The sequence below is a fragment of the Dendrobates tinctorius genome, unplaced genomic scaffold (assembly GCF_039654945.1).
Source record: "Dendrobates tinctorius isolate UK_male_01 unplaced genomic scaffold, ASM3965494v1 ptg000203l, whole genome shotgun sequence".
Taxonomy (NCBI): domain Eukaryota; kingdom Metazoa; phylum Chordata; class Amphibia; order Anura; family Dendrobatidae; genus Dendrobates; species Dendrobates tinctorius.
Genome location: NW_027361870.1, coordinates 23922686 through 23948165, shown reverse-complemented (window position 1 = coordinate 23948165; position 25480 = coordinate 23922686). Strand labels below are relative to the sequence as shown.

At 48.2% G+C, this 25480-nt stretch overlaps 1 protein-coding gene across 1 annotated transcript in view; it reads right to left on the bottom strand.

Annotated features, from left to right (window-relative positions):
- LOC141057327 (beta-soluble NSF attachment protein) overlaps nt 1–10858 on the bottom strand; it is a 72201-nt gene extending 61343 nt beyond the window's left edge. The window contains exons 1-3 of the mRNA XM_073553886.1: nt 10656–10858; nt 6036–6115; nt 2494–2610 (exon numbers count right to left, since the gene is read on the bottom strand). Coding sequence (XP_073409987.1) covers nt 2494–2610; nt 6036–6115; nt 10656–10753 — 295 coding nt within the window. The 5' untranslated portion in view covers nt 10754–10858. The remainder of the gene's footprint in view (nt 1–2493; nt 2611–6035; nt 6116–10655) is intronic.
- Nucleotides 10859–25480: the final 14622 nt, after the last annotated feature.

Below are 25480 nucleotides of genomic sequence, written 5' to 3'. Positions count from 1 at the left end.
GCCTATTAGGGAGGGACCTATGCTGCCTGTTGGGGACATTTACCTGCCTATTAGGGACCTGTGCTACCTGTTGGGGACATTTACCTGCCTACTGGGGACCTGTGCTGCCTACTGGGGACATGTTCCTGCCTACTGGGGACATGTTCCTGCCTACTGGGGACATGTTCCTGCCTACTGGGGACATGTTCCTGCCTACTGGGGACCTGTGATGCCTTTTGGGGGACATTTACCTGCCTATTAGGGACCTGTGCTACCTATTGGGGACCTGTACCTGCCTATTGGGGACCTGTATCTGCCTATTGGGGACCCGTGCTACCTTTTAGGGACATGTTCCTGCCTAACTGGGACCTGTGCTACCTACTGGGGACATTTACCTGCCTATTGGGGACCTGTGCTACCTTTTGGGGACCTGTGCTATGTATTGGGGACATGTTCCTGCCTATTGGGGACCTGTGCTGCCTATTGGGGAACTGTGCTGCCTGTTGGGGAACTGTGCTACCTGTTGGGGAACTGTACCTGCCTATTGGGGACCTGTACCTGCCTATTGGGGACCTGTACCTGCCTATTGGGGACCTGTACCTGCCTACTGGGGACCTGTACCTGCCTACTGGGGACCTGTACCTGCCTACTGGGGACCTGTACCTGCCTATTTGGGACCTGTACCTGCCTATTGGGGACCTGTGCTACCTGTTGGGGACACTTACCTGCCTATTAGGGACCTGTGCTGCCTATTGGGGACACTTACCTGCCTATTAGGGACCTGTGCTGCCTACTGGGGACATGCTCCTGCCTATTGGGGACCTGTGCTACCTGTTGGGGACATTTACCTGCCTATTAGGGACCTGTGCCTGCCTATTGGGGACCTGTGCAGCCTATTGGGGACATGTTCCTGCCTAATTGGGACCTGTGCTACCTACTGGGGACATTTACCTGCCTATTGGGGACCTGTGCTACCTTTTGAGGACATTTACCTGCCTATTAGGGACCTGTGCTACCTATTGGGGACCTGTACCTGCCTATTGGGGACCTGTACCTGCCTATTGGGGACCTGTGCTGCCTATTGGGGACCTGTTCTACATATTGAGCACATTTTTCTGCCTATTGGGGACCTGTGCTACCTATTGGGGACATTTACCTGCCTATTAGGGACATGTGCTGCCTATTGGGGATCTGTGCTACATATTGAGCACATTTTCCTGCCTATTGGGGACCTTTGCTGCCTATTGGGGACATTTACCTGCCTTTTAGGGACCAATGCTGCCTATTGGGGATTCTTGCACCACACTAGTCTGAGCCTGAGGTAAAAGTGGAGTTCCACCAATATGGGCACTGGTGAGGCCGCATTGATGGGCACTGATCAGGCCGCATTGATGGGCACAGATCATTGATGGGCACTGATCAGGCCGCATTGGTGGGCACTGATCAGGCCGCATTGATGGGCACAGATCATTGATGGGCACTGATCAGGCCGCATTGGTGGGCACTGATCAGGCCGCATTGATGGGCAATGATCAGGCCGCATTGATGGGCGCTGATCAGGCTGCATTGATGGGCAGTGCAGTCTGTATGTCTCTGTGTGGGAAATTTTATTGCTGGTATATTGTTTTTGTAGCGCTGTATATATGTTGGTATTTTACTAATATCAACTTTGAATCCCTAGGAAACAATGATATCAAGAAAGAGAAAAAATTGACTCGAAGTGTAGGATATTCGAAGAACCCCCCCAAAAAAAAAAACAAAAAAAAAAAAAAAAAAAAAAATCGGTAAGTTTCATGATTTAACTACTTCTTCATTTTTAATATTGTATTTGTTCCTATTTTGTTTTATTATTTCTAAATAAGATATGTGCAGTGTGCATATGAATTTGGTCCTAATTTTTTTTAAACTATATTCTGGCCCTCCAGTGGTCCGAGGGACCGTGATCTGGCCCCCTGTTTAAAAAGTTTGAGGACCCCTGCTGTAGTGTATTTGTAATCTGACTTAGTGTTGGTAAGGCTGGTTCTTTTTCCAAAAGTAAACAAACTCTTTAAGGGGAATTTAGTATCACACTTTAAAGACAAAAAGACCCTTTAATTCACCATACTTTTAGGGATTCTCCAGGACACAATACATTGGGACCAGGGACTTGTACAAATTCAATAATGGTAGATGAGGGGCCCCATTACAAGTTTTGCACAAGGGCCCAGGGGCTGAATACAATTCATCAAGCATCAGAGAAGCTTTGAAAACATAAATCAGCTCCCGCTAAAATGACGGGTCCCTGGGGATGGACCGTGCACCTCAGATGGTCCAAGATTATGATTCCTGGGACAGTCCAGGTGCTTTTGTATAAAATCTATGCCACGTTGAAGAACGTCGACCCTGTTTTTCTATGCAGGAATATCTTTAGGTCTTGTGATCGTCACGTTACGTCGTATTCCAGCCTTGGATCAATGTGAGGAGACATAAATAATGGTGGACGCAGTAACATGGTGAACACTTCACGGCAGTTACCTTGAGGATCAGCTTTCTTGTAGGCGTTCCCGGCATCAACAAAACTCGTGGCCGCGTCATGCTTACTCTGAAGCTGCATGTGTAGCTTGGCCGCCTGACAAAACGCATTTCCGGCAGCTGGAAAACAGATTAACATGGATTTCAAGAGCAAAATCAAATCCCTTTCCTAATTTTTTAAATCAACACGTTAGGAAAAAAATAGTTTTGCAAGAAGATCAAAGTTTTGGAATGGCCTAGTGACAGACCTGTGTTGCCCTGAAGATCGGCCATGCTGATCGACTCCTACCCCAAAATACTGAATGCGGTCAGAAACTCAACAGGTTTAAGTTGTGTATATTTATGCAACAACATTATTTTAGTTCTTTATGTTTTAAAAGTTTTAAAATGATTGTTCATTCTTGGATTTTTTTTTTTTTACATGACAAAAAACAACCTGGTAATTTAACAGAGGCGTGTAGACTATTGCTATCCATTGTATATCTGTTGAACTGGTATATTGCATCCAAAAGTGACTTAAGGAGTAAGGACCCCTTTGTTAACAAAGCTGCAAGAACACAGCATTTCTCTTACTTTGCAGGTGTATACAGGGACTGCCTGCATTGTATTTGTCTGCAGGAATGGAGAACAGCCTGGTACTTCTAGTACTCCAGCATTTCAGCCTGAAGCCTTCATTTTCCTGCATTCAGCAGATAAATTAGTGACATCGTTCTAAAAACTAGAAATGTCCATTTTTCTATTTGCACTTTGCATCCTCTTTTATATGTAGTTAAATTATTTTACTCAGTTATATAGCACTTTCATATTCCGCAGCGCTTTCACACATTATCATCCCTGTCCCCAATGGGGCTCACAATCTACATTCCCTATCAGTATGTCTTTGGAATGTGGGCAGAAACTGGAGAACCTGGAAGAAACCCACGCAAACATGGGAAGAACATACAAACTCCTTGCAGATGTTGTCCTTAGAACCCAGGACCCTAGCGCTGAGGCTGCAATGCTAACCACTGAGCCACCGCACACTGCTAACCACTGAGCCACCGCACACTGCTAACCACTGAGCCACCGCACACTGCTAACCACTGAGCCACCGCGCTGCCCATATGTGGCATTTTCCATTTGTCTGAGGTGTTAAATAAAATAAAATTTAATTGAAGAAACAAACTTAAAGAACGAGAATATTCCAGTATTAGTGAAATGAAAAATGCTCGCGCTCAGTTCAGTTTTTTTGCATTGGTTAGTGATCAGATCTTCCTGTTCTCGTCCTACGTGTCACTGCTGCAGCCAATCAGTGGTCTCAGTAATAATGCATTGGTCACATCCGCAGGAGAAATATGGCTGTCTTGGAAAGAAGAGGTAGCATAGTGACAGAAAGGACACCTGGGGAACATAATAAAAATAACGGTGGGGACCTGTATGGAGAGTGTGCTTTAATATTTTGTATCAGGGTGCACAAGTTATGAGTAAAAATTACCGGAATGAACAACCCCTTTAACCCCTTAACAGCCAGGGGTATTTCGGTTTTTGAATTTTGCTGACTGCATTCCGTAGGAGGTCTGGGGTCATAGCCTGAATTGCTCACTCTATGTTCTCGGCTTGTTACTGTACACCCGATCGTACACATGGCCCAATGGCAAAAAAAAATAAAAAAAATCCAGAAATCTTAGTGGCCACAGTCCCTTGGTCTCGTGAAGAGCGTGTGGGTTGTCAGCTGCCCAAATACAGGCGTTTTGTAATTTGACGTAGCCACATAGGTGAAACCAGGCTTCATCAGTGTACCACATATAGGCCAATATGTTTTCTTTTTCGGAAATGAAGATCTGGAACATCTGATAATAACTAATTCTTTTCTCTTGGTCGCGTCCTTTCAATTGCTAAACGACAGTGACTCTGTATGGGTGAACACAACTTCTCTAGGCTTCTCCTTGACAAATGGAATACGACATGCCTGTCTCCTGCGAAAACCTGTGCAACAATTTACGAGGAGATGCCAGAAGTCGCTGTTTTACATCTTGACTTGTTTCCTCTGACATTTTCAGACATCCTCCATCATGCTTACTCAGTAATGTTCCTTTACATTCCAGATCATTTACCAATTACAGAATACACTGTTTGGATTTCGACCTCCAAACTTTAGAAATTCACTTTGGCACCTCTTTAAGGAATCCCTTTTCCATTAAGTTTTCACAATGAAAATGCTCTCCTCCATCTGTATCTGTACATTGCTAACACATGGAGAAGGAATTCGACGGGAGTGAAATACAAACACCACACAAACTACCAAGGCGCAGAAAGGCGTGCAATAAGTCCATCTCATAGTGGAGACAACAGTCAAGGTGACAAGTTGGCGAGACCACTCGGCACGAGGACGATTCTCATCACTGAGGTTCACTGCATTCTCGCTTCTCATGAGCCAATGTACGTACAGCGAGAAGTTCAGTACGGTCCACTCTCGCTATTAGAAGTTACAGAAATATTTCCAGGTAAAGTAGCGAGTGAGTCCCCCCATACTAGGGAAGATTTCTCATCCATGTTGGGCCAATGTCATTCTCCATTTGACCTTAGAAGACATATATCGATCTCCAGAACATGACCTGAAAGGGGCCTATGGCTATGGTCACGCAGTTTTTTCAGGCACTGAAAAAACGAGAAGTTTATGCTCTTTTTTTGGTGGGAGATTTTTTTTTTTTTTAATGAAGTGTTTCCCAAAGTGAATTTAAAAAGTTCTGGAAGAGTTTTGTTTTGCGGAAACATTCTTTGCAGCTTTTCCAATTAGGCCGGGGTCATACTTGCGAGAAACTCGCACCTCAATGCTCGACACTGCTGCCGGCACTTGGGACCGGAGTGTGCGGCTGCATGTATTTCTATGCAGCTGAACGCTCCGATCCGAGTGCCGGCGGCAGTGCCGGGTATTCAGGTGCGAGACTTGTGCGAGTTTCTCGCAAGTGTGACCCCGGCCTCAGACAGTGCCTAGTTTGGAGAGGTTTCCTTCAGGATCCACTTCAAAGAAGTGACATGCACATTTATTTCTCCCCATCTGAAATTTTTTCAAGAAACTCTTCATCTAAACAGCAGAGTAAACTTCCCATAGAAATGAACAATAGTTTTCCAAGTTGTTTTTTAAAAGGATTTTGGAGAAAATTTGATCACCCCACCTCCCCATACAAGTCCTGTGAATATGTCCAAATTTTTTTTTTCTTTACGGGCATCAGTGTGCTGATAGACGTGATAAAACAATAATAAAGCATTTTCTGATATATTCCCAATCAGGATGTTTGTTAAAAAAAATGTCCTCACTCCTGATGCCCTAAACATGCCCCTATATTTGTATATGATGCTAAACACAAAACATATGTAACAAGCATAAGAAGCCTACTGTATGGAATGGTAAGGGATGGCAGTAGGTGAAGTAATTATGGATGGCGCTGAAAGATTTTCTGTATCTGGCCCAGAAATTTCGGATTCGGTTCCCACCTGCTTACATGATTGGAAAGCAGGTTTAAACTATCCTCCTAAAGCATCGCACTGAAAAATAAGACACTTACCGCTCCAGTTCTTGGCCATCTTGAACATGTTGGCGGCTCTAGCGTACATTTCACAGGCTTCTTCGATCTTTGTGTTTCCACTGAAAAAGTAAGATAAATAAATAAGTAAAATGACCATTTCTCGTAGATATACGGTAGGCCCGACCTGCATCCAAATGGTCACTATTTTCTTATGCAGAAAGTTTTGGAACACTCCAATGTATTAGTCAAAGCGAACCTGTCCACGTTTTCTTCTTATGGTAGTGGTATGGCTGTGCGGACACTTGTCCCCCTTTTAAAAATGATAGCTTTCATAGGAAATCTGGAATAGAATTTATATGCTATTCTTATGCAAATCAGACAGGAAGTGCATTGGGGGTGGGGGGTGTCCGTACACTAAGACAGCTTCTTCCAAGTGCATTGTCTTGCCCCCACTTCCAGAAGGATTTGCACGTGACTTCTATGCTACAATTTCAATGATTCAAACATCAAACCCCTAAAAAAAAGCACGTTTACTTGTCATTGTCGGCCAAGTGTCAGCAGGTTTTGAATGAGGGCAAACGTGACAAATAATTCACCCATTTATGTACAGTATGGCATCCGGCAGCTATGTGTCTGTCATATACATGATCCTCATGGCCCAAATCTCCCCACAACCATGTGGAATTAATAGAATGTGGTTTATCAGAAAGACCAATAAAACAGTTTAAAAGGAACACTTCAGGAAAACTAAATGAGGCTGATGTTGTCAGGACAAATAGAAAGTCATTTTTTTAAAGAATTCAATCAATAAATAAGTACAAGAGCTCTGGAAGAAAACAAAATGCAGGATAAAGGCCTCGCTCTGATTTTCTGAAGTCTAAATGGAAGTAAGTCACTACTTCTTTACAAATTTGGAACATCTGTAGGGTATGAACACCTTCATAGCAAAAGGCAGAGTGCCCCCCTAACAATAGTGTCCGTCCTAGTGGCCCCCTAGTAGTGTCAGCCGACATCAAGGACATAAAACCAAAACGCACTCCTCGCCTCCATTTTCTCTGCCAGGAAGCGTATCATGTGCCGGTAGGCAGCCATACATACCAAAACTGGCCAGTTGTCCAGAATTTGGTGCCAGAATGCCATCTTCATTTGGTCCCTGCAACCCTACTGACTAATCAGACTTGTGTTTCAGATTTGGTGTGACGGGAGCATGGTGGTAGTATATGTCTAGTATGTGGTCACACAGTCAGGACTTGGCAACTGTCCACATTGCCAAAAGTACCAATACTGGTTTAAAAACAACAGTATCACTGTGCTTGATTGGCCAGCAAACTCACCTGACCTTGTCAAGGGGAAGATGAGAGACACTAGACCCAACAATGCAGACGAGCTGAAGGCTGCTATCAAAGCAACCTGGGCTTCCATAACACCTCAGCACTACCACAGGCTGATCGCCTCCATGCCACGCCACACTGATGCAGTAATTGATGCAAAAGGAGCCCCGACCAAGTATTTAGTGCATTTACTGAATATTCATTCCAGTAGGCCAACACTTCGGAGTTTAAAATCATTTTTCAAGCTGGTGTTATAAAGTATTCTAATTGATATATTGGGTTTTCCTTGGCTGTAAGCCACAATCATCAACATTAACCGAAATAAATACGTGAAATAGATCACTCTGTAATGACTCTAACATGAGTTTCTCTTTTTGTATTGAAGAACTGAAATAAATCAACTTTTTGATGATATTCTAATTTTGTGAGAAGCACCTGTAGATCTGTTGTAACATTTTTACTGCTGTTTTCTTAAAGGGAATCTGTCACCTATTTTTGGCCTAGGAGATGTGGCCACCGCCATCAGAGGCTTATCTACAGCATTCTGTAATGCTGTAGATAAGCCCCCGATGTAACCTGGGAGAAGAAAAACGAGTTATGTTATACTCACCCAGGGGCGGTGGGCGTCGCGGTCCGGTGCCTCCCATCTTCTAGTGATGACGTCTTCTTCTTTGCTTCCTATCACGGCTTCAGCGCAGACGCACTGCTCTGCCCTGTTGAGGGCAGAGCAGAGTACTGCAGTGCGCAGGCGCGGGGAAAGGTCCGGCGCCTGCGCACTGCAGTATTCTGCCCTCAACAGGGCAGAGCAGTGCGCCGAAGCCGGGAAGCAAAGAAGAGGATGTTCATCGCTAGAAGATGGGAAGCGCCGGACCGCAACACCCATCGGACCCAGACCGCCCCTGGGTGAGTATAATATAACTCGTTTTTCTTCTCTTTCAGGTTACATCGGGGGCTTATCTATAGCATTACAGAATGCTGTAGATAAGCCCCTGATGGCGGTGGCCGCATCTTATATACCAAAAAATAGGTGACAGATTCCCATTAAAGGGGTTGTATAAAATTAAAACATCAATTCCTTCTGCCCAAAAACAGCAGCACTGTAGTCTGATATTGAATCATGTGAATGAGGCTGGGCTGCAATACCAAAAACAACCCATGCAGAAGTGTGGCGCAATTTCGGGGAATGTTGCAGCTACAGAAACGATCGGGCTGTCTGCAGACAATGGAGCTCGGATGTAATGACCACTTCTCCACCCGCAGTGCTGCACGGTGATATCCAACGATGGAAGTTACAAAGAGAGAACAAGTAACATCATCAGCCTGTCCATAAATTCCCCAGAGTCAGTGGAAGGACAGGTGGCGCAAAGTGGAAGCTAAAACTGACTCCTGACCTCAATCTTCTCTATGAAATCAGCAGCTTGTGTATTTACAAGTCTGGATTAACAAGAATCAACTTGAATAATGATGGGTTGTGCGTCCCCTGACAGATCCCTGCTGATCACAGAGGTCAGGGCCGCAGTCTTCGCTCTGGAAGAATGGACTGGAAACGCGTCTCGCTCATCAGAAATTATTGCATCACAGTAATCCTGTTTTTATATAAAATCCAAAGAATAAATTGATAAGAAGGTTTACTTACAAAAATAAGCACGTGACTACATTATGTGTTCATATGCAGCAGAAAAGGAAAATACGCAGCATATAGCAAATCACGGGAAATCTCATAGGAGGAACCTGGGATAGAGCTACAAGATCCAAAGACATAGGAATGTAGATTGTGAGCCCCAATGGGGACAGCGATGATGATGTCTGTAAAGCGCTGCGGAATATGAAGGTGATGTACACAAAGCCTAAAAAGTAATGATGAGAGGCGCACTCATGCTTGTCACACCATATGGGGAGAGGGGAGATTGTATGGTCAGTTTATGGGAATAGCAATAGCTTAGGTTCACAATTCTATACAATGACGGGATCCGTCACGTAATGGAAAATAATGGCGCCCAATGGACTCTATGGACCATAATGGTGTCTACCATCGTAATGAAAAAAAAAGTAACAAGGTCTGGCCCCCGGCCCAAAGACTACAGACCCCAGCCAAAGGCCCGGCCCCCAGCCCAAGGACTACAGACCCCAGCCAAAGGCCCGGCCCCCAGCCCAAGGACTACAGACCCCAGCCAAAGGCCCGGCCCCCAGCCCAAGGACTACAGACCCCAGCCAAAGGCCCGGCCCCCAGCCCAAGGACTACAGACCCCAGCCAAAGGCCCGGCCCCCAGCCCAAGGACTACAGACCCCAGCCAAAGGCCCGGCCCCCAGCCCAAGGACTACAGACCCCAGCCAAAGGTCCGGCCCCCAGCCCAAGGACTACAGACCCCAGCCAAAGGCCCGGCCCCCAGCCCAAGGACTACAGACCCCAGCCAAAGGCCCGGCCCCCAGCCCAAGGACTACAGACCCCAGCCAAAGGCCCGGCCCCCAGCCCAAGGACTACAGACCCCAGCCCAAGGACACATCCAAAGATACAGGTGGTGTAACAAACAAGACAGCTAGGCTCCATCTCCTCATTCTATCCTGTTGTCCTCAGGGTGTGTTCACTTGGTGTTTGTGGTTCATTTTTTCCCCCTCAGATTTCAAAAATCACTGAAACAAATCATAGCATTTTGTCATCATTTTGGAAAATCGCAGCAAAAGTGATGCTCTGTTGATACAATTTTATTAAAATCTTGGCAAAAACTGCACCGCAGACACATTGTGTGGACCCATCCTCACTAAAGTGGGGTTGCCACGTGCGGCTGAACCCCAGACCCACGAGCGGAGGTGAATGGGGAGCTCACAGGTAAGGCGCCAGTGTTACTGCACTCATTTATTCATGCAGGGGGGCGCAGATTTGGGATGCACACGGCGGCCGCAGAGTCACACCCTACCCTAAGGCTGTGGTCACACTGACACTCGGCGGATCTTCAGCGCCATACCAAATCTCATCCATACACTTCATTAAAAAGCCGCAGAGTTTATGATGAGATGCTGCAGATTTTCACATTCCACAATGTATTTCCACGGAGTCGGATGAGATGTGATCGCTGCAATCATCGGGATGCGTCACGACATAAAAGCCCTAGGACGGTCTGCTGGTGACGGGTCATGACATAATGACATCACTGGGCCATCCACTAGGAAACCTCTATACACCAGAGATGGACACTTGCAGGCAGTGCTCCTCCCTGGATGAATGACAAGCCTGACAGTATCCCAGACCCCAGCTGGGAAAACACCTCTCCCTCCCCCTCCTCCATGCATCCAGCCTGCATCCCCACCTCCTCCTCCTCCCTGCTCTCACCCAAAGAGACCCCTCAGGAAGGACTGCGAGGACTTCACCCTCTTCTCGGCCTCGGCCATCAGCTGCACGGCTTCTCGCTCTTTGCCGGAGCTGTCCATGTCTATTCCCTGGAATCTCCGCGAACCTTACAATCTGCAGCAGCGCAGTCTGTCCTGTCTGCTGCACCAATACACTGACACTGACCCTCTCCGGCCACCGTCTATGTCAGGCGATGTCGCACTGCTTCATGGGAGTTGTAGTCTGTTTTTTTTGTTTGGCCGCACTTGGCGGCCATATTGAATGAGGGCAAACGTGAAAAATAACTCACCTTATTTATGTACTGTATGGCATCCGGCAGCTATGTGTCTGTCATATACATGATCCTCGTGGCCCGAATCTCCCCACAACCATGTGGAATTAATAGAATGTGGTTTATCAGGAAAATCAATAAAACAGTTTAAAGGAACAACTTCAAAAAAACTGAATGAGGCTGATGTTGTCAGGACCAATAGAAAGTCTTTTTTTAAGAATTAAATAAATAAGGACAAGAACTCTGGAAGAAAACAAAATGCAGGATAAAGGCTTCACTGAGATTTTGTGAGGTCTCAATGGAAGAACGTCACTACTTTATTTCCAAATTTGGAACATTTGGAGGGTATGGACGCCCTCATAGCAACAGGCAGAGTGCCCCCCTAACAACAGTGTCCGTCCTAGTGGCCCCCTAGTAGTGTCAGCCGGCATCAAGGACATAAAACCCAAAACGCACTCCTCTCCTCCATTTTCTCTGCCAGGAAACGCATCATGTGCCGGTAGGCAGCCACACATACCGAACCTCGCCAATTGTCCAGAATTTGGTGCCAGAATGCCACCTTCATTAGGTCCCTGTGACCCTACTAACAGACTTGTGTTTCCGATTTAGTGTGATGGGAGCAGTATGTGATCACACAGTCATACTTAGTACATACAGCTAATAATAATAATACTATTATATATAGCAAATAATATTACATATAGCTAATAATCTAATATATAAAGCTGTATGTATGTGTGTATGTCCGGGATTGGCATCTGCACCGTCGCAGCTACAGCCACAAAATTTTGCACAGTCACACGTCTGGACCTCAAGGGCGTCATAGGCTATGTTGTGAGGCGAAATTTTAACCCCGCGCTTTCCAATTCACCAAACAATATTGCCTATTATTCTTATCATTTCTATGGTGATATCGTCCTTCTGTAAAACTGGAAATAACACAATTTATTACTGTGCCAACACAGACCACCCTCTGACACAGACTGCAGGGGGAGTCCAGTAATAATAAAAATACATTTTATTCTATAGCGCCGACATTTTCCGCAGCACTTTACATTTCAGAGGGGATTTGTACAGACAATAGACATTACAGCATAACAATAATCACATAGATCATAACAGATACCAAGAGGAATGAGGGCCCTGCTCACAAGCTTACAGTCTATGAGGAAAGAGGTAGACACGAAAGGTGGGTGGTAACAATTGCCCTGATTGTTTGGACCAGCCATAATGTTAAGTGTGTAACAGTACAGACACAGAGGGCTAATAGATGCATAAAGCATGTGTGAACATGATACGGGGAACCTGGTTATGGTAAAACTTTTGGCTGAGCCACACAGGGATAGATTAGGTTAATGTGTTGAGGCGATAGGCCAGTCTGAATAAATGCGTTTTCAGGGCACGCTTAATATTGTAGGGATTGGGGACTAGTCATATTGACCTGGGAAGTGCAGTCCAAAGAATTGGCGCAGCACGTGTAAAGTCTTGGAGACGGGAGTGGGAGGTTCTGGTTATCGAGGATGCTATCCTCAGATCATCAGCAGAACGGAGGGCACGGGTAGGGTGGTAGACTGAAACAAGGGAGGAGATGTAGGGTGGTGCTGAGCCATGGAGAGCTTTGTGGGTGAGGGCAATAAGTTTGTACTGGATTTTGGAGTGGATGGGTAGCCAGTGTAATTACTGGCACAAGGTAGAGGCATCGGTGTAATGATTGGCGAGGAATATGATCCTGGCTGCAGCATTCAAGACAGATTGGAGGGGGGAGAGTTTGGTAAGAGGGAGACCGATTAGAAGAGAGTTACAATAGTCCATACGAGAATGAATAAGAGAAACAGTAAGAGTTTTTGCAGAGTCAAAGGTAAGGAAAGGTTGAATTCTAGAAATGTTTTTGAGATGCAGATAACAAGAGTGAGACAGAGATTGGGTGTGGGGGGGGTGAATGAAAGCTCGGAGTGAAGTATGACCCCAAGACAGTGGGCATGTTGCTGGGGAGTAAAAGTGGAACCACACACGGAAATGGCAATGTCGGGTATAGGTACATTTGTAGAGGGAGGAAACAAAAGGAGTTCAGTCTTTGACAGGTTCAGTTTCAGATATAGTGAGGACATGACGTTAGACACAGCGTTAAGACAATCGCCGGTGTTTTCTAGAAAGGCTGGCGTGATGTCAGGAGAAGAAGAGTATAATTGGGTGTCATCAGCATAGAGATGGTACTGGAAACCAAATCTACTGATTGTTTTACCAATAGGGGCAGTGTACAAGGAGAAGAGGAGGGGGCCTAGAACCGATCCTTGAGGAACCCCAACAGTAAGGGGAAGGTGAGAGGAGGAGGAGCTGGCAAAAGATACAGTAAAGGAGTGGTCAGAGAGATAGGAGGAAAACCAGGAGAGAACGGTGTCCTTGATGCCGATAGAGTGGAGCATAGTGAGGAGGAGCTGATGATCCACAGTGTCGAATGCTGCAGTGAGATCCAAGAGAATTAGCATGGAGTAGTGACCGTTAGATTTAGCTGTTAGTAGATCATTAGAGACTTTAGTGAGGGCAGTTTCAGTAGAGTGTAGAGAGCGGAAACCGGATTGGAGAGGGTCGAGAAGAGAGTTATCAGAGAGATAGCGGATGAGACCGGAGTGGACCAGGCGTTCCAGGAGTTTAGAGAAGAAGGGAAGATTAGAGACAGGTCTATAGTTAGCGGCACAGTTTTGGTCGAGGGATGGTTTTTTAAGTAGTGGATGTATGATGGCATGCTTAAATAAGGAGGGAAAGATACCAGAAGAGAGAGATAGGTTAAATATTTTAGTTAGGTGAGGGGTGACAGCAGGGGAAAGGGACTGGAGCAGATGTGATGGAAATGGGTCACTGGTACAAGTGGTTGGGCGAGAAGATGCAAGGAGCCTGCTTACTACTTCTTCTGTGACTGGTTCAAACTCAGAGAGTGAGCTAGATGTAGTGGGGGAGGGAGGACAGTGCATGGTATGAGATGATTGGGAGAAAATTTCCTGTTGGATATGATCAATTTTTTCTTTGAAGTAATTGGCCAGATCGTCAGCTCGAAGCTCTGTGGTTGGGGCCTGCACTCTTGGGTTGAGCAGGGAATGAAAAGTGTCAAAGAGACGTTTCGGGTTATTGGACAGTGAGGTGATGAGGGTGTTGAAATAGGTTTGTTTGGAGAGGTGAAGGGCAGTGTTGTATGTTCTAAGTATGAACTTATAATGGATGAAATCTTCGTATAGATTGGATTTTCTCCATAGACGTTCAGCATACCTGGAGCACCGCTGCAGGAAACGTGTTTGCAGGGTGTGCCAGGGTTGTCGCTGTCTTTGTCGTGTTGTTCTATGTATAGGAGGTGCAAAATCATCCAGGGCAGTTTGAAGTGTTTAATTGTAATGATTTTGGACACCTTCCACACAGCCCCCCGAGGAAGCCCAGCAGGGCGAAATGCGTCGGGCAGTAGAGCGGCTCCTCAGGACCCTATATGGGTAAGGTGATGTACATTACTGCACTATCAATAGCACTTTAGCGGTTCCCTGACTATGGATAGCATGTGAGTGGCCTGTCACAATGGGAGCATAGGTACATGATTATTACTTTTTCACCTTCCTGTGTGAGTGAACAACCCTGGGCTATGATTTTGCCCTCACTTCTGAATTTATTAGTGACCATGGCATGTGTTGTTCCCAGACAAGTGAAGGTGTGTTATACATAAACGTTTATATAAAAATCAACTCCCATTTCACCCTCTCCTGTGTCCTAATTAGGGTGTGACAATCTTTTCCCCTTTTGTTAGGGGTTCAATATTGATTGTGTGACGGACTCAGCTCCTGCTGAGCCCATTTTTTGAGTGGACCCTCTGGGTCGTGGCACCCACCCACCGAGGGCGAGCTGACCTTGTGAGAAACCACCCCCTATACAGGGAGTGTCAGGGGCAAGACCAAGGGGGTGAGCCACCACGACTGCTGGGACCAGACGGCCGGCTCAGGGGACACTAGACGAGTGTCTGACGACAAGCAGGAAGCAAGACGAGACTAGACGTAGGTGCAAGGTATCTTCATTAGAATAACACAAGATCACATACAGAGAACACAAGCAAAACGTGCAAGGTGCACGCGTGGGCACGCCAAGGTCCATAACATGGTACGTGCCAGATGGCACGCCTAGGCACAGGTAATGGCAAGATGGCATCGGACTCCGGACTGCTGGCAAACAGACAGGGTCCAGGGATCAGGCTGCGGACGTCAGCTCCGGACATCAGGCCGTAGTAATCTGGTTCCGGACCTCTGGCAACGGTCGGCAGGTTCCGGGCATCCGGCAGGCAAACCAGGGTTCAGGCAAGGAGGCACGACAGATATCCAAGCAGGGTGCGTGTTTAGGGAACACGCCAAGGTCCAAGGCTAGGTGCGTGTGTAGGGGACACGCCAGGGTCCAAGGCTAGGTGCGTGTGTAGGGGACACGCCAGGGTTCAAGACTAGGTGCAAGGCAAGGTGCGTGTGTAGGGGACACGCCAGGGTTCAAAGCGAGGTGCGTGTGTAGGGGACACGCCAAGGTTCGCAAATGAGACAGGGTGCGTGTGTAGCCACGCCAAAGCATAGAATAAGACAGTGCGTGTAGAGACACGCCAAGGTACAAGGTATAAGACAGAGTGCGTGTAGAGACACGCCAAGGTTCAAGGTACAAGACAGAGTGCGTGTAGAGACACGCCAAGGCACAAGACAGAGTGCGTGTAGAGACACGCCAAGGCACAAGACAGAGTGCGTGTAGAGACACGCCAAGGCACAAGACAGAGTGCGTGTAGAGACACGCCAAGGCACAAGACAGAGTGCGTGTAGAGACACGCCAAGGCACAAGACAGAGTGCGTGTAGAGACACGCCAGGGTTCAGAGCAGGGTGCGTGCTAGGAGCCACGCCAGGGCACAAGGAAGGGCTGCGTGCTAGGAGCCACGCAGGGACGCACACCTCACTGGCCAGTACACACGGCTGTACACAAACACGTGGCACTTACCACGGCACAGGAGACGGCCAAGGGGAACCCACGCCGGGGTTCAATGCAAGGACAAGGCAGGGAACAAGGCAAGGAATACAGGCAGAAACAGAGCCAGGTCAGAGAGAGGACAGAGTCTAGCAGCGGAGCGTAGGCAGAAGCCCAGAGCCGGGCCAAGGGAAGACCTTGGGACTAGACAAAGAAACGAGCACTAAGGAGAGGAGAAATGGTGCGTGTGCCAGGGAGCACTACAGAGCACCATAGGAGAGAGCGAGGCAGAGCAAGCAAAGACTGAGACCATAGGGAGGAACACAAAGCAAGGAATAGCAAGGCAGAGAACACAGGGAGGACTACAAGTCAAAGCATAGCTAAGGCGAGACATAGCAAAACAGACTAAGACAAAGAACAGCAGAAGGACTACAAGGCAAAGCAAGGCAAAGACAAACATGGCATGAGAGACAACACAAGACAAGAGGCGGAATACGAGCACGGAGCGTGTGCAGAGACGCACTACAGAGCAAAGTGCAAGGGCACAGAATAGAGGGAGCAACCCCACAGACCCAGAGCCTTGCAGGGAAGCAACACAATAATCAGGCCCTGAGCATAGGAAGAGGCGGCCTGATATAGGGCATAGCACCTCCTCCTCCAGGTCAGGACCAGGGGAGAACTTCCGGGATTCTAGACATGACGAGATGATAGCAGAACCAGACAGTGCAGGATCTTAGGAAACGTCACATGATCAGGGTTTCAGACATGACGAGATGATCACCGAACCAACCAGTGCAGGATCCTAGGAAGAACACATGATCCGGGATTCTAGACATGACGAGATGATTGCAGAACCAGACAGTGCAGGATCTTAAGAAACATCACATGATCAAGGACTCCAGACATGACGAGAAGATCACAGAAGGCAGAGCAGAAACGCAGGGATCCTGCAGCTTAGACATGAGGTGAGTCTGCACACAGCTCTAGCGAACATGCAGGACAGCAGACAAAACATGCGCATGCACATCGCTCCAGGAGTTCTTGAGACAAACAGACATGGCAGACATGGCGGACGTGACAGATTGGTGTTTTCACCTTATACCTGATTTGTCTCTCTAATATGTCTCCACCTTGATATTGACTCATTTTGTTTAATTTATATTTTTTGTAAGAAATGTGTAATAAAAATGAATTTTTTACTGATGTGACTTTGAAAAGTAGTTTTTGTTGGGTTTGTTTGACTCCGATATTCTATGAAGGCTTCCATGTTTATGGGGAGTTACCCATTAATTTTGATGTTTTGAATAACATCACCTCTAGCAAGTATGAGCATAATTGTGTTACTAACCTTCCGCAAGGTGTTCGACGAGCCGGGTCGTCTGGCTTCCACCACCGAGTCCCTCTTTAATCTCCATCAGGGTACCCTATTGGTGGGACAGTATGCTATCCGTTTTCGTACCTTGTCCTCCGAACTCGGTTGGAACAACGAGGCCCTCGTAGGGGTCTTTTGGCATGGTCTGTCCGGTCGGATCAAAGATGAACTGGCGGGTCGGGATACTCCCACCTCTTTAGAGGATCTGATCTCTCTGGCGACACGCATAGACTTGCGGTTCCAGGAGTGTGCCCATGAATCAGCCAGAGAGAGAAGGCCTTCTCGTCTCCCGTTGACTACCCGCAGACCTCTCCACTCGCACCCCGTGTCTTCTGCAACCTCCGTTTTAGAGCCTATGGAGGTGGACCGTTGCAAGTCGGCCGAACAGCGTCGCGAGGAGAGGCTTACTCTTGGTCTCTGCCTTTACTGTGGGAGTCCCTCTCATCTCTTTCGTTCCTGTCCCAAGAAGCCGGGAGCGGAGCCGCGCGTGTACGAGGTGTATGGAGCGGAGCCGCGCATGTATGAGGTGTATGGAGCGGAGCCGCGCGTGTACGCGGTGTATGGAGCGGAGCCGCACGTGTACGAGGTGTATGGAGCGGAGCCGCGCGTGTACGAGGTGTATGGAGCTGAGCCGCGCGTGTACGAGGTGTATGGAGCGGAGCCACGCGTGTTCGAGGTGTATGGAGCGGAGCCGCGCGTGTACGAGGTGTATAAAGCGGAGCCGCGTGTGTACGGAGTGGAGATGTGTGTGTGTACAAGGTGTACGGAGCGGAGCCATGTGTGTATGAGGTGTACGGAGCGAAGATGTGTACAGAGCGGAGCCGTGTGTGTGTACGAGGTGTGCGGAGTGGAGCCGTACGTGTACAAGGTGTATGGAACGGAGCCGTGCATGTACAAGGTGTATGGAACGGAGCCCTGTGTTTACAAAGTGTATGGAGCTGAGCCATGTGTTTACAGAGCGGAGCAGAGCCACGGGTGTATGAGGTGTATGGAGCGGAGCCGCGCGTGTACGAGGTGTATGGAACGGAGTCGCGCGTGTACGAGGTGTATGGAGCGGAGCCGCGCGTGTACGAGGTGTATGGAGTGGAGCCGCGCGTGTACGAGGTGTATGGAGCGGAGCCACGCGTGTTCGAGGTGTATGGAGCGGAGCTGCGCGTGTACGAGGTGTATAGAGCAGAGCCGCGTGTGTATGGAGTGGAGATGTGTGTGTGTACAAGGTGTACGGAGCGGAGCCATGTGTGTATGAGGTGTACTGAGCGAAGATGTGTACAGAGTGGAGACGTGTGTGTGTACGAGGTGTGCGGAGTGGAGCCGTACGTGTACAAGGTGTATGGAACGGAGCCGTGCATGTACAAGGTGTATGGAACGGAGCCCTGTGTTTACAAAGTGTATGGAGCTGAGCCATGTGTTTACAGAGCGGAGCAGAGCCACGTGTGTACGAGGTGTATGGAGCAAAGCCGCATGTGTACAAGGTTTACGGAGTGGAACCATTTGTGTACAAGGTGTACAGAGCGTGGCCGCATGTGTACGAGGTTTACGGAGTGGAGCCATGTGTGTACTGAGTGGAGCCGTGTGTGTGCGAGGTGTATGGAGCGGAGCTGTGTGTGTACGAGGCATACAAAGCAGAACCATGTGTGTATGAGGTGTGCGGAGCCATGCGTGTACAAGGTGTATGGTGGGGAGCATTCATACCTCCCAACCGTCCCGGATCCAGCGGGTCAGTCCCGATTTTGAGAGAGAGTTTGTCCCGGCCGGGAGCTTCCTTTTCCTGCAGACACAGGAGTACACAGTGGAGCCCCAAGAAGCACTTTAAAATTCGCACGTGACGTTCCACCGGAAGTGACGTGCTAGAAGCTGACCGGAAATTAGGTAATGTTGGGAGGAGGTTGTGACGGAACCATGGAGGCACTTCAGGGAATGCTTCAGATCCATCACTGTGTCCTCCTCCGACAGCGTGGACAGCGGGATCGCCTTGGAATCAGGGATGGCGGCCATGTGAGCGGATAATGATATGTCCTGCATCGGGAGGCTAAGTGGGAATTATAATAGGAGCCAGGCTGCTATAGTATCTTTACAGAATCTTTCTTTCTCTCTTTGTATCTTTCTTTCTCTCGCTCTCTAATCTTTCTTTTTTTCTCTCTCTTTCCTCTTTCTCTCTTCTTTCTTTCTCTCTCTCTGTTCTTTCTTCGCTCTGTTATTTCTTTCTTTCTTTCCCCTCTTTCTTTCTCTCTCTAATCTTTCATTCTCTCTGTTCTTTCTCTCTCTCTCTGTTCTTTCTTTCTCTCTCTCTCATGCTCTCTTCTTTCTTTCCCAGCTTTCTTTCTTTCACATCTTTCTTTCTCTCTCTGTTCTTTATTCCCCTTTCTTTCTCTCTTTCTCTCTTTGTTCTTTCTTTCCCCTCTTTCTTTCTCTCTCCCTCTCTGTTCTTTGTTTCCCCTCTTTGCTTTTTCTTCTCTCTCTCTCTCTCTCTCTCTGTTCTTTTTTTCTGTCCACTCTTTCTTTCTCTTCTTTCTTTCTTTCTTTCTTTCTTTCTTTCTCTGTTCTTTATTTCTTTCCCCTCTTTCTTTCCCCTCTTTCTTTCTTGCTCTCTCTCCTTTCTTTCTTTCACTGTTGTTTATTTTGCTCTGTTCTTTGTTTCTCTTTCTTTCTCTCTCTAATCTTTTTCTCTCTCTGTTCTTTCTTTCCCCTCTTTCTTTCTCTGTTCACTTTCATTCCCCTTTCTTTCTTTCATTCTTTCTTTTCTTTCTCTCTTCTTTCTTTCTTTATCTCCTTTCTTTCTCTCTCTAATCTTTCTTTCTCTCTGTTCTTTTTCCCTCTTTCTTTCTTTCTTTCCCCTCTTTCATTCCCTCTGTTCTTTCTTTCCCCTCTTTCTTTCTCTCTGTTCTTTATTTCTTTCCCCTTTTTTCTTTCTCTCTGTTCTTTCTTTGTTCCTTACTCTCTGTTCTTTCTTTCTCTCTGTTCTTTGTTTTGCTCTGTTCATTCTCTCTCTCTAATCTTTCTTTCTTTCTCTCTCTCTCTGTTCTTTCTTTCCCATCTTTCTTTCTCTCTCTGTTCTTTATTTCTTTCCCCTCTTTTTCTTTCTCTCTATCTCTCTGTTCTTTCTTTCTCTCTCTCTGTTCTTGCTCTTTTTCTTTCTTTCTCTCTGTTCTTTCTTTCCACTCTTTCTTTCTCTCTCCCTCTCTGTTCTTTCTTTCCCCTTTTTCTTTTTTTCTCTCTCTGTTCTCTTTCTTTCTCTGTTCTCTCTTTCTTTCCCCGCTTTCTTTCTCTCTCTGTTCTTTCTATCTCTCCCCCTCTTTCTCTCTCTGTTCTTTCTTTCTCTCTCCTTTCTTTCTCTCTTCCTCTCTGTTCTTTCTTTCTTTCCCCTCTTTCTTTCTCTGGGTGTGGTTGAGGCATGGACATGGGTGTGACTAGTTCGGAAATGGGTGTGGTCGGGTCGTGGCCTAAAATTTGTCTCTCTTTCCCTTCTTCAAAAGTTGGGAGGTATGCTCTCGTGTACCCGTCTGGCACTATCCTGTATCTAGCGCACTCCCGTGTCCACACTTTACACGTCCCTGCAGACACACTCACTCGTGTCTCCTGTGAGCCGGCCACCTGGTGCCAGCTGTCGTGGTACCTTACCCCCTTGGGGCTTGCCCCTGACACTCCTTGTATAAGGGGTGGTCCTCACTAGATCAGCTCGCCCTGGGAGGGTTGGTGCAACGACCCAGAGAGTCCACTCCAGGAGTTGTCACAGTATAATCAGGCCATGGACCCCGCTGGTACCGCGGCTCCCGTCCAAAAGAAGCTGGTGTTCCTCCGGGAAAACCAGACTAGGATTATGTCATTTCTTACAGTCCTCTGACCCTGGGAATGCTTCCCAATTGGCTAGCCTCCAGCAAGAGCTCACGCAGCAACGAGACACCCAGGCGCATATCCTCAACTATATGGCATCGGTAGATAATTGGCTCCTTTCCATACAATCCGTTTCTGCCCAGTCCTCGGTCCCGCACCCACTGCCATGCTTATGCAAGCCACCCCGATATAGTGGTGACCCTAAGCTTTGTTGAGGATTTTTGAACCAGTGCCGGTTACATTTTGAGCTTTTGCCACAGCACTATCCCACCGAGCATGCCAAAATTGCCTTTATTGTTTCCCACTTAGAGGGGGAGGCATTAGCATGGGTGAATCTCCTCTGGGAGCGCAATGATCCACTCGTCTCTCAGCTTTCCACGATTTTGGACACCTTCCGCAAGGTGATCGACGAGCCGGGTCGTCTGGCTTCCACCACCGAGTCCCTCTTTAATCTCCATCAGGGTACACTATTGGTGGGACAGTATGCTATCCGTTTTCGTACCTTGTCCTCCGAACTCGGTTGGAACAACGAGGCCCTCATAGGGGTCTTTTGGCGTGGTCTGTCCGGTCGGATCAAAGATGAACTGGCGGGTCGGGATACTCCCACCTCTATAGAGGATCTGATCTCTCTTGCGACACGCATAGACCTTCGGTTCCAGGAGTGTGCCCATGAATCAGCCAGAGAGAGAAGGCCTTCTCGTCTCCCGTCGACTACCCGCAGACCTCTCCACTCGAGCCCCATGCCTTCTGCGACCTCCGTTTCAGAGCCTATGGAGGTGGACCGTTGCAAGTCGGCCAAACAGCGTCGCGAGGAGAGGCTTACTCTTGGTCTCTGCCTTTACTGTGGGAGTCCCTCTCATCTCCTTCGTTCCTGTCCCAAGAAGCCGGGGAACTTCTCCGCCTAGGATTGTTAGGAGAGGCCTCCCTAGGTGTACGTGACTCCTCTCCCTCCCTGGTTGTGTCCGTTTTACTGAATCTTGGTACCAAGCATTATTCAGAGGAGGCTTTTCTTGATTCTGGCACGGCTGAGAATTTTATCACACTCAAAGCGGTTAAAAAATACCGGATTCCTGTCAGATCCCTGGAGACTCCTCGGTCGATAGTTTAGGTCAATGTTACATCCTTGCAGGAGACCGTTACCCAGGCCACCGAAGAGATTGAGCTGCAGATCGGAGCCCTGCAGCGGGAGATCTCCTTCCACGTCTTGTCTGCTATGTCTCACATGCTTCTTCTAGGTCTCCCTTGGCTACAGACTCATGAGCCAACCCTGGACTGGCGGTCGGGCGATATACTCCACTGGGGACCGTTCTGTCAGGAGAAGTGCCTGTTGCCCGTCCATCCGATGAAATCTGCCTGTCCGTCCTCGGCACCTACAGGTCTGCCGTCGGCTTACTGGTCCATTGTAGACGTCTTCGACAAGAAGGAGGCCGAGACTCTGCCCCTCCATCGGCCATACGACTGTCCAATTGACCTCGTTCCTGGTTCTACACCACCCAGGGGTAGAATATATCCGCTATCCCCTGCTGAAACCCAAGCGATATCTGAGTATATCCAGGAGAACCTTGCTAGAGGTTTTATCCGTAAGTCCTCCTCACCCATAGGAGCGGGATTTTTCTTTGTCAAAAAGAAGGACGGCTCCCTCCGTCCCTGCATAGACTACCGAGGGCTGAACGATATCACGGTCAAGAAGAAGTACCCATTGCCATTGATCCCGGAGGTCTTTGACTGGCTTAGAGGAGCTCAAATTTTCACCAAACTGCATCTTCGTGGGGCCTACAACTTGATCCGCGTTCATTTCGGTGATGAGTGGAAGACCGCCTTTAACACCCGAGACGGTCACTACGAGTACTTGGTCATGCCCTTCGGCCTCTGCAATGCCCCAGCGGTGTTCCAGGAATTCGTGAATGACGTCTTCCGGGATATGCTGTACTCCTGCGTGGGACTCCATTTGGATGGCATCCTCGCTTTTTCTCCAGACCTCTCGTCCCACAGAAAGAACGTGTGTCAAGTCCTCCAGCCCCTGAGGGAGAACCGCCTTTATGCCAAACTCGAGAAATGTGCCTTCGAGCAAACGTCCTTGCCATTCTTGGGGTACATTATCTCAGACTCTGGTCTATGCATGGATCCTGTAAAGGTGTCCGCCGTTCTCGATTGGCCACGGCCCCATGGAGTAAAGGCAATCCAACGCTTCCTTGGTTTTGCGAACTACTACCAACAGATCGTTCCCCATTTCTCCTCGTTGGTTCGCTCCATCTCGTCCCTTATCCGCAAAGGAGCTAACCCAAAGGCTTGGCCCGCTGAGGCTGAAGATGCCTTCCAGTCGTTGAAACAAGCCTTCACCTCTGCTCCGGCACTTCATCATCCCGAGGTTAGTAGACCTTTCACTCTCGAGGTGGACGCATTCTCTACTGGGGCTGGATCTTCACGGACCATAAGAACCTGGCGTACATCGAGTCCGCACAGAGGCTCAACCCTCGGCAAGCCAGGTGGTCCTTATTTTTCGCCCGCTTTGACTTTGAACTACATTTTCGGCCCGGCGATAAAAACGTTAGAGTGGATGCGTTGTCAAGATCATTCCTGTCATCTGATACAGAAGAAGAACCTTCTCATATCATTGACCCATCCAAAGTAATTACCGTGGCTCCTATCAAGTTAACCACACTACCTCCGGGAAGAACCTTTGTGGCTGAGAATAACCGAAAACGAGTGTTAAACTGGGGACGTTCGTCCAAGATTGCCGGCCATGTAGGTGTCAAAAAGACTTTTTGCTTAATCACTCGCTACTATTGGTGGACTTCCCTTTCCCAGGATGTTAAAGACTTTGTGGCATCTTACCCTTCCTGTGCCCAGAACAAGATACCCAGACAACCACCCTCCGGTCTTCTGCTCCCGCTTCCCGTACCGTCGGCTCCATGGCAGCACATAGCCATGGATTTCATTACTGATCTGCCTTGTTCTTCCGGTTGTACTGTGGTCCTAGTGGTTGTAGACTGATTCTCGAAGATCGCCCACTTCATTCCTCTTCCCGGACTACCCTCTGCTCCTGACTTGGCGAAGATCTTCATTTCCCATATCTTCAGAATTCACGGCTTCCCTCTGCACATCGTGTCGGACAGAGGGGTCCAATTCACCTCCCGGTTCTGGAGAGCTCTATGCGGACTCATAAAAGTGTCATTGGATTTCTCTTCCGCCTATCACCCCCAAACCATTGGGCAGGTGGAACGTACCAACCAGATCCTTACATCCTATCTCCGGCACTTTTCAAATACTCATCAGAATGACTGGGTCAGCCTACTCCCTTGGGCTGAGTTCGCCTACAATAACCACTCCAGTGAATCGTCCACCAAGTCTCCTTTCTTCATCGTCTTTGGACAGCATCCCAGTGTGCCTCTACCGGTACTTCCTGTCTCAGGGGTACCTGCTGCCGATTCTCTGTCTGTGGAGTTCTCCAGGGTATGGCAGGAGACCAAAACCGCTCTCGAGAAAGCATGGGACAGAATGAAACTACACTCTGACAAGAGGCGCCTGGACGTTCCTCCATACCTCCCTGGTGACAAGGTGTGGCTTTCCTCCAAATACATCCGCCTTAAGGTACCATCTTACAAACTGGGTCCCCGTTACATTGGTCCTTTTGAGGTCCTCAGGCGTATTAATGATGTTGCATACAAACTGAAGTTACCTCCTTCGCTCCGTATTCCCAATTCCTTCCTTGTGTCACTCCTTAAACCTGTGGTACTTAACTGGTTTCATCCTTCTCCAGGCCACACACCCCAGCCTGTTGGCATGGGGGATGAGATTGAGGTGAATGACATTTTGGCCTTGAAGAAGGTAAGAGGGAGAGCCATGTTCTTGATTGATTGGAAGGGTTTTGGCCCTGAGGAAAGGTCATGGGAACCCAGGGAGAATATCCACGCACCCCAGATTTTGTCTAAGTTCCTCTCCGGCTTTAAAAAGTGGGGGCGTAAAGGGGGGGTACCGTCACGCCGCGCTCACCTGGGGGCGGGAACTCGGTCCCGACGTCACCTCTTCCGGAGCCGCGGCCGCTCCGGGAGTCCCGTCGGGTGCGCACGCGCACCTCTCGTGCTTATGTTCTTGTGTGCACTATGTTCTGTGTGCGCACGCACGCGCTTCTCAGCTCTGTCCCCAGGCCTGTCCTCTCTATGGTATTGGAGGACTTGACCCGGAAGTCCTAGTGATCATGTGCTATATCAGGCTACCACTTCCTATGGGAGGTGCCTGATTATTGTGGGGCTTCCAGGCTTGGTCTGCCGTGTCCCTGCCTGGCTGTGCGCTGTATTCGGGTCCTCTGCCTTGTACTCTATTGTGCCTCTTAGCACACGCTCTGAACCTGTACTCTGCCTTGTACTCTG